The sequence below is a fragment of the Corvus brachyrhynchos genome, unplaced genomic scaffold (assembly GCF_000691975.1).
Source record: "Corvus brachyrhynchos isolate BGI_N302 unplaced genomic scaffold, ASM69197v1 scaffold706, whole genome shotgun sequence".
In the NCBI taxonomy this organism is placed as follows: domain Eukaryota; kingdom Metazoa; phylum Chordata; class Aves; order Passeriformes; family Corvidae; genus Corvus; species Corvus brachyrhynchos.
The window spans coordinates 255,734-271,544 of record NW_008238371.1 but is presented as its reverse complement, the minus strand read 5'-3'; the positions used below and the strand labels follow the sequence as shown (position 1 = coordinate 271,544).

The following is a 15,811-nucleotide window of genomic DNA, read 5'->3' as shown; positions in this document are numbered from 1 at the left end:
GGCTCACGTGGCTGCATCCTCCTTGTTCCTGTCTCCTCTTTGCTGAGCACCTCCCCACCAAACAGACAGACAGGAATCCCAGCCCCAGCCTTCCTGCACATGTATGCTTCCCAGGGAAGCAAATGCCTGCTCTGCCTGCCCAGGGCTCTGGCGTGGGGCTCACTGTTGCTCCTTGAGGCACCATGCTGGGGCTGGGGGGCTCCATGTGGCTCCCAGCACTCTGCTCAGGACATTCATATTAGGGCAAGAGGCTCCCTCCTTCTGGGAGAGAAATTTCTGGGGCTCCAACCTGACTCGGATGGACTTTCCCACTATCACAGCTGAGGGACATTCCACAGCTCTGGGGCTGCCCAGTCCCAGCCGTGGGAGCAGTCCTAGTCCAACCAAAGCCCTGGCGCCAGCTCTGCAAGACACAGGACCTCCGTTCCCTTCCTTCTTTGTGCCTCCTGGATTCCAGCTTCAGGCCGAACAAAGGGCCTGTTGCTCTCGGAGCCCGGGAAGAGCTAACAAAGGACCACAGCTTTTCTGCTGCACTAAGGCAAACTCCCCACCTCATAGTGCAGGATGGCACTATGGGGCTGGATCCCTTTGGAGGCCTCAGCATAGCAGGACTGCAACAGGAAAGTGTGACACTGTGGGATCACACCCCTGGATTCACACGTGAGGATCAGCAGAGTTGGGAAGGGAATCAAGGACTTGCAGCAGCATTGAATACTGTTGAGACCCACCTTCTGGGACAGCCTGGGACCAGTTCCTGAGCTCCCCAGGGCACCCATACAAGTTGGATCAGACTCAAGTCGTTGTTTTAGGGAAAGTAGTGGGCATTCGCAGCTTCTTCTGAGGAGAGGTACAGGTTCCCAATGTAGCAGGGCCATTTCTGGCCGGACGAAAGGGTAGCACCAAGCAGATGACATAAGCAGAACAGTTTAGACTGACTGCCTCTGCTGAAGCAGAGCTGGCAGAGCTCCCTCCCCTGCCCCACACTTGGCCACAGGCTCCTTCTCAGAGAAGTCCCAGGGCTTGTCAGCTCCAACTTGACAGGGCTCAGACCTCAGAGAAAGCCACTCCTACAGGAGCAGGGAGCCCTTCCCAGCTGCCTCCAAGTGAGCAGCTATCCGGGGGCCAGACGGCAGAGCCCGGCCCCCCAGCTGCCCCCAGCACACTGGTGGGAGCCCATTACACCAGCTCCATTAGAATTAGTGGGCAGTGGAAATGAGTGCGCTGCCTCTCTCTCTCTCTTGATGATTTTTTGATGATGTTTTAAAGACTGAGCTCCGTGAAGAGTTGCTGAGCAGAGTTTGGTGTGAGCCGGCTCTGCTAATGGGTGTTAACCCCATGACCCCCCTTCCAACACCGCCCAGGAACAAGGGCTCTGAACAGGAGCAGGATTAGGGAGGGCAGGGCCAGGAGAGCAGGGCCACATGCCACCCAGACCCCACCAGCAGCCAAGACGACTCAGGCAGGGACTGCAGTGAGATGAGCAGCCCCAGGGCAGTCACCCTCCCTCTGCCAACACTGCAGCCTTGGGGGGAAGCATCCTCTGGACAGCAGAGCAGCACCACGGGGCTGCCAAGAATGAGGGAATGGACATCCTGTGTGCCCAGCTGGGAGCCAGACCAAAGGGACAGCAGGAGGGAAGGGAAGTGCCCACCAAGATGCAAGGGAGCTTGCATCTGCTGCTCAAAGCAGTCCTGGCAGTGAGGTGCCCAGTGCAACCGTGTGTCCCAGTGACACCTGTGGGATGCCAGAGAGGAAAGGGAAGGGGAGCAGCAGTGACATGGAGTGTTGCTCTCACAGCTCGTGCCAAGTCCCCTCTCTATGCTCTGAGTGGGGGGGAAGCACAGCTCTGAGCAGATGGGGTTGGGGGCTAAAAATGCCTCAGCTTCAATACAGGGCTGGGGCAGAGCTTGGTCCTGCTCTGCAAAGGGCTCTGGCTACACCCTGCATTGGTGCCCAGCCCAGAGACCCTCCTGTGGGGACCATGACGCGGAGCCACAGCAGCAGTACTTCCCACCTCCTTTTCCACGGACACCCTGCTTCTCCATGGAGTGCAGCAGGTCACCCCAGGCAGCATGTTCCCCCCGGGAGCTGCAGTGGGGCAGGCTGGCCCCATCCCTCACCCCTACCTGAGGTGCCCCCACACAGGTTGGGACAGCACTCTCAGAGCACAAGCAGCAATATAGGGGGGCTGCTCCCCTGTCCCAGAAGCTGGGATACAAAGCAGCTCTGTGAGGACAGAGGATGGAACAATGTCCCTCTGGTCCCCACCCAGTGCGGCAGGACCATGCTCCAAGCACTTGGACACGGCACAGCAATTCCCTCTCTACACAGGGCACTGGACAGAGCTCCCCCACGCCAGCCCAAAGGCCCAGGGCAGCACTTTCTTCCCCCGTGGGAAGGCGGAGTTCAGCACAGGGAATGGCAGGAGCATCTCCATGCCAGCACACCAGGCTCAAAGAGCCCTCCATGCCAGACAGCTCCCCAGCTGGCTCCTTCCTGAGCAGATGGGTGCAGGATAGTGTAGGACACCTTCCCTGCATCCCAGCAGGTCCAGTAGAGAGGAGCAGGATTCCACTCAACATTAGCAAAACAGGAAGCAGAGCTGGCACTGAGCCCCACTCTTGAAGTCTCCTCTGTCACCTCTGCTCTTCACCATTTCCCAGCCACATCCAGCCTCTCCCTGCATGCTGTCTTCCCACTCCCAGCCCTTCTCCCACTTTTTGCTGGCATAGTAGAAGTGCCTCCAGAGGCCCTGGAGAGTGGGTAGTCACATAGGGAGGAGGTGGGGGACGCCTCCAGCATGTGGGGCACATGGCAGGAAGCAGAGGCAGGTCCTGTCAGACCTGGCCCACATCTCCGCTCTCCAGCTGCGAAGCCTGTGAGGAGGGTCCTGGAGCAGGGCAGCCAGCAGCCCCTGGCCTCGGGATGCTTGTTTGCAAGCTGTGACTGTACCACATCATTATGAGGTGTTTGGGATATCAACAAATTAGCAGGCGTCTGGGAAGAGAAGGATGCAGCACCATTCGTAAATGTCAGCTCGCTACCTCCTCATTTTGCAGATCATTAAACCCAATATTCCCAACCTGTATTAGTGCGACGGGGACAGGCCCCTCCGCGGGGACAGCCGCCAGGAGAGCGCAGCAGGAACAGCGCTATGGAGACCCCCCAGCGTCTGCTGTCCCAGCGCCCCCAGATCCCGGAGTACCCCAGGCTGAGCTGGCACATCCCCACCAGGGACTGCATGGGGGACGGGGGCGGCAGCAGCGGGGGCTCAAGCGTGGATGGGCACACTGAGCTGTACAACAGAGGGCATACAGTGGGGTCCCAACATGTGTTGCCCATGTGGGGAAGGACACAGTGTGCCAGAAGGAGCAGGTGCTCCCAAGGGACACCACAGGTACACAGGGGTGTGCAGGGGGGTCATGTAAGGGTCAAAGAGTGTCATTTCTGTGTACCTGGTGGGGAGGATGCAATGTGGGGTGCAGCATGTGCACAGCGGGGGCGGGCCTGGGAGGTGGCAGACGGGCCAGCAGGCATCAGGGCAGGGGTCACAGGAGGGAGGGCATGGATGGTGTGAGCTTCATGGTGTGAGCAGTGGCCTGTGGCAGGGTCAGGGGTGTGCACATGAGGGTCTCTCAGAGGGGTAACATGGAGCTGTATAAGGTCCCTCAGGAACCACAGACTGAGGGGGTGGGAGCTGCTGGAGACGGGGAACTGGCTGAACCACAGAGATGCCCAGCACAGGCTGCCTCCCTCCCGCCAGGATGGAGCAGGGAGCTCCAGGGTCTGTAATGAGCTGGAGTGACTTGTTAGCACTGAATTAAGAGGCTTGGTGGAAGGACGCGTGCGGGTGACACAAGCTGTGTGGGGCAGGCGGGAGCTGAGCGATAGCAGCTGGAATCCCCAGCAATCTGGTGAGCACGGCTCAGCCTCACACTCCTGGCTTGCCACGATCGGCCTCGACAGCCCCTGACAGTTGGCATTAATCACGCACATTGCCCCAACACAACTCTTTACTGGCCATCAATTTCCTGTGGGTTTTAAAACTAAAAAACAAAGACAAAACCGCGTCGTTTGGCCGCCACTGAGAAGCACATTAAGGGGCTGTCAGCTTCTCGCCATGCACCCTGCATCACTCTTTAAGCACATGAGAAGTTCATTATCCCTGGAGCTCTGGCAGCCATGGGGAGACTGGAGCAGGGAGCGTCGCAAAGGTGCTGTTGCCCTCAGCTGTGTCTGGTGGCTCTTTGGCCCTCCTGGCAGCCTGGACAGGGGCCGAGGGTCCAGGCAAAGGGGAGTGCAGCTGCAGGGGGGCTGTGGGCTGCTCCGTGGCAGGATAGGGCACTTCTGGCCACAGAGCTTTGCTGGGTTCTCATGAGAGCAGACTTTCCTGATGGTCCTTGCAGGCTGACACTGCAACTCCACCATGGGAATGAGCATCTTCGTCCCCTGACACCCTGATACACGTTTGCCAGCCTGTGGGTGCTCCCTGACAGCCTGTGCAGCACTCCCCAGTTTGGTGACATCTCCGGCAGCCCAATCCCACGCCTGCCATAGTTTGCGGATGCTCCCTGGCAGCCTGACACTGAGCTCTCTTTAACATGAGCCCATGTAAAAAAGCAACAGCTCGTTTGATTTATGATACTTCAGAACAACTAAGATTCAATTGCTCTGCACGTCCCTGGCTCTGATTACCTCCTAAATGAGATAAACTGATGGCAATTTATCCCCAGACCTCACCAACTTTCCCAGGATGCTAACCTGAACTGCTCGTGCCTAGCTCATGGGCATGGGGCGGGTGCAGGCAGGTGCAGGCAGCCTGGGCACAGCCCAAACCTGCTCCCTCACATACCCCCCGGGCTGCTCCTGCCCACAGGGATGCTGTGACAGAGGCTGAGCCTGGCAACCTGCCTGGCCCCATGCAGCTCCTGGTGGGCAAGAAGTTTTGGTGGGGGGGTCCCTCCACAGTGCTCCCCACACCGGCACAGCTACACTAACACGAGCTAGTGGGAAGCACGGCTCCTTACTGGGCTGTCCCCATGCTCCTGCCAGGACAGTGAACAGAGGGATGAGCACCGTGAGGGGACAGCAGCTCGGCCACAAGGGATGGCAGCTCTGCCACAGGACCTGGCAGCCCCGCTCCTGGCACAGGGATTTCACACTTTCACCATGTTGACTGTGCGAAAGCAAAAAACTCAAATCACCCTGCTCTGAAAACAACTGCTGTAACAGTTCAAAAGCAGCTAAAAAAGATTCAAGGGGGAGTCAGTCATACTTATGGACACCAGTCCGTGACACAAATTGGCCATGCCCATGGTGAGGGGCAATGCTCAGCCCAGGATTCACAGTTGGACCATTCAGACACTGGGATGGGACCTCAAGCAGAGGCTCAGCACCTCCTTGTACTTGTTGCCAGTCTCCGCTTCTCATGCAGGGCAGTGACCCATCACGGGTGGCCACCTGAACACCAGTCCCAGAGTCACTTGCTCCTCTGTCTCTGCCTCTGCCCTGGCCTGCTGGTCCTGGTGATGAGCTGTCACAGTGTCCAGAGCTGCATCAGTTCTTGGAGCAGTCCCAGAGCTAGGAGCAGGAGAGAGACCAACCAAGTCACTTACAAAGGTACCACAGGCAGGAGCCGTGCAGCAGGCACATGGCAGGCGGGGGATCATCTGCATGAAAAGGAGTGTGTGACCCAGCTCCGTAATTCACGCTGAGCACAGGGATGCACACGGTCCTCTCCTGATCAGGATGTCCCCCTCATGCCAAAATGGGGCATACAGCTCATTGCTGCTGGAACTGGCTGCAACAGGTCCAAGCTGGGAAGCTCTAAGTGCAGCAACAGTGGCCTCTGCCATGGACTCGGAGCACGGTTCTGCTGGCAGGAACGCTGTCCACAGCAACAGGTCCTGTTGATGCAGGGCAGGCTGGGAGCATGACAGAACTGACCCAGCCTCTGGAACTCAAATTTTGCAATTGGATCAATTTTCTAATATACTAGATTACTTAAAAAAATAAATGCAAGGTCAGTTTGTCAATACCTGACCAAAAGCCAGAAACCCACCATGCAGCAGCCCATGGCACCACTGTGCCCCAGCACAGGTCTGGGAGCAGCTGGTTCTATCACCTCTGCCTGACCACAGCGCTGAGCTGGCAGGTGTTGCACCCATTCACCCACTGCAGAAGGACACAGGGGCTTGGAAAGTCTGGGTTCACACTGGAGACACGGGGGATGGGCTGCCCGTGTGACTGCGGGTCACGGATGCCCCCTCTGCTGTGCCATGCTCTCCTCATCCCTCCCATGGTGCTCACACTGCTCCTTCCCACTGCAACACTGGAGCAGCTCAGCCACCTGCTGCCATGCACTTGGGGCACCAGCAGCACTGCAGATCACAGAGCAGGGATTCCTCCTGCTCCTGCTACTGGTGCCAGAGGCTCTGGCAGGAGGATCCACGGCGCACAAAGTCTGTGCAGTGACAGATGAAGTTTGGTAACTGACACTTCGCTGGCAAATGAAGTTCTGTGTTGATAAATGCCAAGGAATTCACACTGTAGGAAAAGTTACATTGCCCCAGCACCTGATAGGGCTTTAAATGAACCATATCAACCTGAGACAAGACACAGGTACCACTTCAGGTAAGACAGACCTCTGCCCAGCTGACTAGCATGGCCAAGGACCAGTGCAGGAATCAACAAAAATACTCTGATGCCCTCATGCTTGCCACATGGCTCCACCCCCATCACTCCATCTTCCAGGGATGCTGCCAAACCAGGAAGGACAAAAAGAGTGAGCATGTGTCTGAAAAAACCTCCCTGCGAAATCATGGAAATACTGGGATTGCTCAAAGACTCCTGTCCTGGGCATACAAGGAGGAGGTCCTCCAGTCTGTGCGTCTGGGAGCAGAGGGCTGGGAATTCTGCCAAGCACACATGTGTTGTTGAAAAGGAACTAATCAAATTTTAAGACTTCAAGCAGTGGTTAGTCCATATTACTGCTTCATAAAAGTGTTTCCACATTTCAATTACCTTTTCCACTACGAAATTGCATTACATTCTGTGTAACATGAGGTCCCAGCATCTGCACCTCTCACACTCCGTCAGCTGCACTGAGCAGCCGCAGGACCAGACTTCCTCTGCAAGCACTGACACATCAGTCCTGTGCTTTTCAGTGTTCATCATGGTCAGCTGAGAGCCCTCATGTCCATCCACATAATAAACCCAATCATCACACCGAGGTCAGCTTTGGGACCTCCTTTACAACTCTTTCTTATTTACAGGACTTCAGCACATGCTTTCTCAGTTTTACATGTGGGGATGCTAAATCATTCCCTCCTTCACTATCCCACTATTCACACAAAGAATGAGCCTCTCCTTTTCCCAAGCACTGGGCTGAGAACTGCAAACCAATCTGGAACGGGCAACAATGGCTGAGGAGATAACATACACGCAGAGCTAAGAAAAAAGTGCAACTACAGGCAACACTTCTTGCTATCCAGGAGACACCAGTGGGTATGACAGCCTCAAACGATGCTCAAGGTTCCTCAATCAACCACCATAGAGGGGAAGCCTGCCTGAGACTCGTGCATTTCAGATGCAGACAACAACAACAGCTAAAAAGGAACAACAGAGCTGCCCAACTCTGCACACCTTCAATGCAATCATTCCAAGAACAAGAACTTGAGAAGAGCTGTTCTGCTATAGGACACCGGGGCAGCTGGACTGCAGGCAGACATGTGATTTGGAGCAAGGTGCCACGACAGCTGCAGCACTTTCAGGTACAGACTAATATCTTCTGGTTTGTTTTGCAGCAACTGTTAGCTTCAAACACTTGTACTGAATCCTCCTCCCCTCTGAATTACATCTTTACTTTGGTTCACTACAGAAGCTTATTGAGTGCTGTGGGACAGGATGACGAAGAATAAGTCAAATCTCACTTTTTCCAGCAGCTAAGCACAGATGCGGGCTTTGGAGAATGTGGCTGCCAGGCTCATCTCTACCTGATTTGGTAGAGATTTGGTGTCTTTTCCCAGCAGAACGTTCCCCTATGCCTTGCAGCCTCCATGTCAAGCTTTTGGTCCCTCTCCAGCAACCACAGACACCAGAATTTCTCAACACAAATACCATCAGTACTCTGAGCACTGGGAAAGCAACACACACGCGTTCAGCTGGTCCCCTGAAGCAGACAAGCTTTTCCAAAATACCCTCAGCCTGAGGCAGATGCCCAGCACAGGTCTTTTAAATTATGAAAGCCTGGCCAATTTACAAGTCAACAGAAATAGGTCCTTGTGGTGGAAAGTGTCTGAGAGCACACCTTAACCATATGGTGTGCTCTCAGGTCTGCTACTGCAGTTAGTAATTTTAACTACCAGTGACTGTCTGCAGGCGCAGGCATGACAGTGGTTCTGCACGGCATGTGGGACATGGAGGAAAAGGCAGATCAGAGAGGCTGGTTGCTCCTTCCTGCCTCAGCACAAGCTGCTTGGACAATGAGTGCTCTGAGCCCCAGGTCACCATTGAGCCCTGCATAAGAAGCACTCCAAGCCCCAGGCACCCACCAAGCACCACAGGACCCCTGGGTGCCTGGCACTCTGAGCCAGCAGAGCTGCTCCCCAGGCAGACCCTTCCTACCTTCTGTTGCCGTGCTGGGGCCATCAAGCCGAGTTGTCCCTGTGCTCTTTTTCCTGCGATGCTTTTTCCTGTTGGCATGTGGTGACGGAGGCGGCTCCAGCTTCGGGCTGGCAGCACTGGAAATGTTTGGGCTGGAGCTGAGTGAGTCGGCTGTACCATTAGCTGGGGACAAAGATAAGGCAAGTCATGTACAGTGGGACAGTGATAGTCTCCTCTTTCCAGAGACACCGAAGTGTTCTGGAGCCAGCCCCAGCACTTGCCTGGCTCGACCCACACTACCCCATGAGACAGGGCAGGACCTGCTCAGCTCCATGGCACAGGGCCGCTGCAACACCCGCTCCAGCTCAGGGCTGGCAGCTCCTTGGGCACTCAGGCTGGACCTGCTCCACACTGGGATCCATGCAGAACGATCACACAGGGACATCCATGCAGCCGGGACACGCACAGCAGCACCTCTGGAGCAGCTGGATGTCCCACTCCCAAACGCATGTTCCTGGGGAAGCAGTTCCCTCACAGGGCAGTGTCCTCACAGGGCTACACAAGCATTTTGGGAAGGGACAGGCCCAGAGGGTGATCTTGGCCTCACTGGGGCAGATCCAGGCCCCAGGATCTGCAGAACCTCTGCAGAAGCACTGCCCTCCCAGCACCGCTCTGCCAGACGAGGTGACTGGGGTTGCCACACTCAGGAACCTGAGCATGATGGGCTCAATAGGCTTCCGATACGGAGCTGAAGAAGCTGCATCCCCAGCAGCAACGCACCAAATTTATCCTCAATCATACTGTTCCTTACAATTAATAGCAGAATTAGAAACAATCAGGGAGCTGCCTAATTACTGTCAATTAGAGTGCGCTAATCAAGCTCCGATCACACACACACACGCTGCCGCTGCACTCACCATTAAATGTCAAATTTCATTAGAGACCAGCAACAAAATCAAAAGCCTGACATTCAATTTCAGCAGCACACACAGCGCAGGCTTCCAATCAGCATAAAAATGCAGACTCCGGGGAAGGCAACGAGGCGCAGGAGCCCTCGCTGCACTGTTAACCCTCTCCTAAATCCACTCCTGCCTCTCCAGTGTCCACCCACCCCCAGGGCATAGATGGCAGCTCCATGCCCAGGACCTCTGCCCTGGGCAGCTTGCTGTCCTCTCTGCTACAGTCCAGTGTCTCCCATCAAGTCCTCACTTCCCATTTCCATGTTCTGTGGCAACTGGAATTAAGAAAGGAATCACAGCATTGCACAAGGGCAGCAGCTCCAGCAGTGGGACAGCAGGGACCTGCCAAGCCTTTCTCCCACCCCAGCCCGTCCTCTGCTCCCCTGGTTCATCCTGGTTTGGTCGGACTGGCTCCCTGGGGCTTGGTCTGTCTCGACAAACACCAACAGTGGGGTGGAGAGGGACACAGAGGGCCACAGGCCAGGAGATGCCCCAGGCAGGGATCGAGGTGCAGCCGGTGTGCCCCTCACACAGCTGAGAGAGGTTGCAGCATTGGAAATCTCCCAACTCTGGTTTCTCCTGCACTGACACACACTAGTAGGGTGTTTCTGCTGCTATTTATCCATGGGGAAATAGCTCACTCTTGACAATTAAGAGAGATAAATCTAATAAAATCAGACTCGGGTTTTATAAATATAAATTACTGATCCTGCTACAGGACCGTGCTTAGAGCAGGTGTGAAGCACCTTCAGCTCCCAGCTGTATGTCACAGGGGACCTGAACTTTCATGTCAGTGGCTACGTGTGGTGCCTCCATCCTCCCTCTGCTGCCCACCTGCTCACCAGGATGCTCCCTGGGCCAAATCCCACGCCTCTGGCACCCTGCCCCACTCCAGGCTCAGCAAGAGGGGTCACACACTGCTGCACTCCACTCCTGTGGCCTGCCATGAGCCCAGCAACTCCCGAGGGGTTATCACCCACACCCCTGCTCTTACTGCCCAGCCGCCCACACCAGAGCTGGGGACTTCCAGTGCCCCCGTGGGATGGAGACAGGATAGCAATGGGGTGGGGGCAGCACATGGAACACACTCCCTCTGCTAGGTCAGGCACTGCTTACTCTCTCTCCTTCCCCAGTAGGACAACTGAACCCCTCTGACCCATCCAAGGACTTCTAGAGCTCTGTCTCACCAAGGGAACCCTTCACAGGCACACCTGGGACCTCCTGGGCCCCTCTCCAAACCAGCCAGCCTTACAGGGGACCCTGGGACCCCACAGGTGGGCTGCAGAGCTCCTGCACAAGGGACAGATACAGAGTGTGCTGGAGCACATTTATATGACCGTATGGCCCCATCCCATTGCTCTTCCATGTACTCTCCAGGGCACAGCCAGAGCAGACAGCCTGTCCCTGGGAGCTGGGATGGCAGCCTACAGCCTTGGCATGTGGCCAAAATCAGCTCTGAGCAGAGGAATATTCCTCACCTGCCCTGCCATGCAGAACTGGAAACAGCAGAGAGCCTGGTTTGGGCGTGGTGCAGGACAGCCTCGCTCAGCTCAGCCCCTTGATGGAGGGGTGGTTGTGCTGCTCAGCCCAGCACGCCCTGCCATGTGGAAAGCGCTGCCCACCCACCAAATGCCACCTCCCTCATGACACTGAGCATGCACTCCTGTCAGCTGTGGCTGTGGGGGACACAGACAGGGATGCAGCCCTGAGAACTGCCTGGGACCCCCAGGCTGGTGGCCCATGGTGTGCTGCAGGCCCTCCAGAACAGCTGGCCCAGTGACGAGTCGTGGAGCACTAACACAGGGCTTGGGGTCCAGCACAGTGTGGTGGGACCTGAGAGTGGATGAATAGCCACCAGCATACAGGACACACAGTGAGCACTGAGCTGGTGTCTCACCCCTCCACATCACTGGGAGGAGCAGCAGCTGAGAATCACAGAATGGTTTGGGTTGGAAGGGACCAATGCTCATCCAGTTCCACCCCCTGCCACGGGTAGGGACACGTCCACTATCCCAGGGTGCTCCCAGCCCTGACCCACCTGGCCTTGGATACTTTCAGGGATGGGGCAACCACAGCTTCTCTGGGACCCTGTTGCCTCACCACCCTCTCAATAAAACATCTCTTCCTTATATCTAGTCTAAACCCACCCACTTTTAGATTAAAAACATTATTCCTTTCCCTGCTACAACAGACCCTGCAGATCAACTCTCATTTGACAGTGTTCAGCTACTGTGCATAAAAGAGGCAGATTGGTTCAGGTGCTGTGAGCATGGACAGCTCCTCCATGGACAGGAACAGAAGGACACAGAGCAAAGGGATGGAGAGTAGTAGCACAAGAGGCAGAGCAACAGAGGGCAGAGGGATGGGGAGCATGGGCCGGGCTGGCTTGCTCTCCTGACAGCCAGGCAAGGGCAGGGCAGAGTGAAACCACAGCATGGCCTCACCAGCTCCCAGCTCCGCTGAGGGGCTGCTGGGAGGAAGGATGACAGGCACGACAGCTCCTGGGGCAGGAGGGCACCGGGGCAAGGGGCTGCTCTGCAGAGGGATCATGCCCCAAAACCGATCTGTGCCACGGTACCACACGTGCGCCGTGCAGAGCTGCACGAGGGCATCAGACCTGCTGCTGTGCCCAGCGGGGCACGGGGGCTCCTGCTGCCTGTGCTCACGGCTCCCGCGGGCCAGGCAAGGTGCCACCTGCGGTGGGGACCCTCTCCCGGCACGGGGACAAGCAGACATGCCCGTGCCCAGTCCCCACTCGCAATGTGCTTCCTCCAGCGCGGGCTGCCCCGCTGCCCCCGCGTCCAAGGCGAGAGGGCTGCCGGCACATCCCCGCTCAGCGCTGCGCCCTTCCGCTCCCCTCGCCCGCGCTGCCCCATCAGCAGTAACAGTCTGATTAATTCGCTTCCAGCAGGGAGCTGATGGGGCCAATGATGGAGCCGCTGCATCAGGCGCGCTGAAATTGATAGTTTTTCACAGTTACAAATGAGGAGCCTCCTCAGCTGCAAATGGCGCCCGCACAGTCGGACTCCGGTAATGATCATAAAGAGGCTCCTTTAAACTGCGAAAGCCCCTGGGAGCGGGCGGGGGGGCGGCTGCCGCGCTAATGAGAACTACAAGGGGCGAGCAGGCATGGAAATGGCTCCTCCACTCTTGATGTGCATTTAACTGCTTTTTTAGTGCGGCGGCAGAGCCAGGAACGAAGGAGTGATGAATGCAGCACAAAAGCATTTATTTTCCAATTCGGCAAAGTGGCTACGTTGGGAAATGTATGAATTATTTTAATTCACTCAACTGTCCTGAAACATCACTGAGAGCGAGTGAGCGTGGGGGGAGGGGGCGGGCCGTGCTCAGTGTGCGCTCCAGAGACAGGAATCACTCCTATTCCTTCAACTGCCCCGAAATCTCGGAGATGGGGGTGCCCACAAGGTGCAGTGATGGGGGAAAGCAGTGGTACCCCAGCATGGTGAGCTCAGAGCAAGATCAGAGCACAGGGCTTGGAGCCATCCTGCTGCAGAGCAGTGTCCCTTGGCTGGAGCTTCTCCATGCCTTGCAGGACAGCTTCTTCCCCGGCTGGGACACTGCCAGCTGACCCTTACCCTTACTGGACAGCCCCAACGAGGCCCAGAGGCTGTGTCTGACATGCATGAGCAAAGTGTGGGCTCACAATCACAGGGCAGAGCTCAGAACTGCCCCATTGCCGAAATGATCCCCCCTACCTGCCGCGGTTGAGGGGAGAAGGGCCAGAAGGGCTACTCACAGGGGTTGGGGCAGCTGCCGGGGATCGCCACGGCCTCGTTCCACTGGTCTGCGCTGGAGACAGAGTAGGAGCGCTGGTGCATCCCGTCCGGCTTGGAGCTGAAGCCCACGAGGTTGATGCCACTGATGGAGCGCTCCGAGTGCAGGGAGGTGCTGCTGGTCGAGTGGGGAGCACCTGCAAGAGAGAGGAACTCAGCACGGACTGACTGCTGCCTGGAGGCACGGTGGGAGAAGGCAAAGCTGTCCCGTACCTGATGCCACATTCCCTGGGTGGCTCCACATGAGGACAAGCTCTCTCTGGCTCTCCTCTCCCAAGGCATGCTGGTGCATCACCCCAAAGGTGCTAACAGAAGAGCCCAGCACACCCCACTTCCCAGAGGAACTCCCAGCTTAGTGGGTTTCAGTGTAGCACCCCGGGAGGCACAGCTGGGGATTCTGGCACGCAGCTTCCCCACAGCTGGAGTTCACAGTCATGATTTTCACTACAGCCTCTGGCACCTGGGCAAACCCAAACCCACCCCACAACCAGCATACCCACCCTCATCTCTCAATTTCACTTTCTTGTGTGTCCCTGGCAGGAAATCCAGCCATGCTGGGGGCACTGGGAGAGCGTGAGATCACATGGAGGGTGTCAAAGGAACAAGCAGAGGAACAGATGTCAGTAAGGTAGGGATGGCAGGTGGGAGTTCCTTTTCCCACTAGCTCAAAACTGCTGCGGCTGAGCCCAGGAACCTGAACCCCCAGGAGAGGAGTGCTTTTGGGACTAGAGGCTGTCACAGAGGACAAGATCACTCAGTGATGCAAAATGGGTGAAGTGTTTTTGGATTACAGGAAACCCAAAATGTCCAGAATAGCGAACAAAATGGTTCTGACAGGGAGCACACACCCTCCTGTTCAGTCTGCAGGCAATCTGCCATGAAGGAGGACACTGGTCCGAGGGATGCCACTGCACCTGCCCGCCACCAGCCCTCTCTCATGCTCCCCTCAGGCCATTTGGCTCCAGCCACTGCAGAGCAAGTGCTCTGGGAGCTCAGGGGTGAGAGAAAGGGCCCCATCCCTGCTCCAAAGCTACGTCTCCTCCTTCCCTGCCTGGAGGCACAGACACTGAGCTGCAACTCTCACTGCAGCCCACCTGGCCATGGCCCAGGGCAGGACCACAGAACAGCTCCAGATGACACACACCCACAGCTCCAGCCCCGCTGAACAGACCCCTCTGCAGGCATCACAAAGCTGGGCTGCGAGGAACTGAGCCGTGGGTCCGACAGGACTGGTACAAGTGGGAGCCTTCCACAGCAGCAAATGGACACCTGTGGAAGCAGGTCCCCAGCGGGAGCCAGGACAGCTCACCTGTGTCTTCCTGTGTGAAACCAGATTCACTCAGCTCTCCTGGATTCCAGCATGGCCGAGGTGGAAGGAAGCTCTGGCATCACCCTGTACAGCCCCGGCTCAAGCAGGGCCCCCCAGAGCCAGTGGCCCTGGGCTGTTTCTGTTGAGTTTGGAGTATCTCTAAGGAGGGTGATGACACAACCTCCCTGGGCAACCTATCCCTGTGCTGGGCCACACTCTACAAAGAGCAGAGCCCCACAAAATCCCACGTGAAGCCCCGGAGTTTGTACGTAAGTGTATGTTTCTGTCCCTGCTGTTTGCATGAAAACCCAAGGGATGCTATTCAGATGTGCCCAAGCATAGCCAGGGGCCAGGGCTGCTGAGTGCCTGACGGGACAGCTCAAGAGCCCAAATACCCCCTCCAAAGGCAAGTGCTGAACAGAGGGGTGATGTGGCCACCAGACCTGCACCAGGCATGCCTGCCACCCACCACTGCCACCACCCCTTCAGGGCCAGCATGGCAGGTACCTCCCACCCTCCTCTTCCCTATACTCATCCTGGACCAAAAATCCCCTTTCCCTGCAGTGTTGTGCAGGGATCACCTGCGAGCCTCGCCTGCAGATCCCGCCTGCCAGCAGTGCCGATGGAGGGCTTGCTGGGACACAGTGCCCTGCACCCTGAGCTGCCAGGACCCTGCACCCCAAACTGCCAGGACCCTGGTGCCCTGCATCCCAAACTGCCAGGACCCTGCACCCCAAACTGCCAGGACCCTGGTGCCTGCACCCTGTGCTGCCAGGACCCTGACCCCATGTTGCCCGGACCTTGCAGAGCCCCCCACGTTGCCTGCCTCCAGCCTGCCTGCTGCATGTTCCCCCTCCCTCCCCTTGTTCAGCGCCACAGAAACACGTGTAAAACCATGACACTGACTTTGCCTCTAATTAGCCCTTAATTTACAAGACACACTCGGAAGGGTAATTAGCTGGCGCTCTGCTCCTGACTGCTGCATCCATCTCCTCTCTGCCTCCTCGTGGGAGGGAGCCTGCTGCTGCTGGAGCAGGGACAACGCTGCTCTCCTGGGACCGGAATGAGCTTGGTCCTGGGAATGGTGCTGCTGGGCTGGGATGGGATGGGATGGGATGGGATGGGATGCTCAGAGCTCAGTGTCT

The 15,811-nt window shown here is 56.9% G+C and overlaps 1 protein-coding gene across 1 annotated transcript in view; it reads right to left on the bottom strand.

Annotated features, from left to right (window-relative positions):
* The window catches only part of AGAP3 (ArfGAP with GTPase domain, ankyrin repeat and PH domain 3), a gene marked incomplete at its 5' end in the record, with an annotated part of 81,221 nt that overhangs the window by 6,648 nt on the left and 58,762 nt on the right, over positions 1–15,811 (bottom strand). Inside the window, 2 exons of the mRNA XM_017736315.1 lie at positions 8,626–8,787; positions 13,321–13,494. Coding sequence (XP_017591804.1) covers positions 8,626–8,787; positions 13,321–13,494 — 336 coding nt within the window. The remainder of the gene's footprint in view (positions 1–8,625; positions 8,788–13,320; positions 13,495–15,811) is intronic.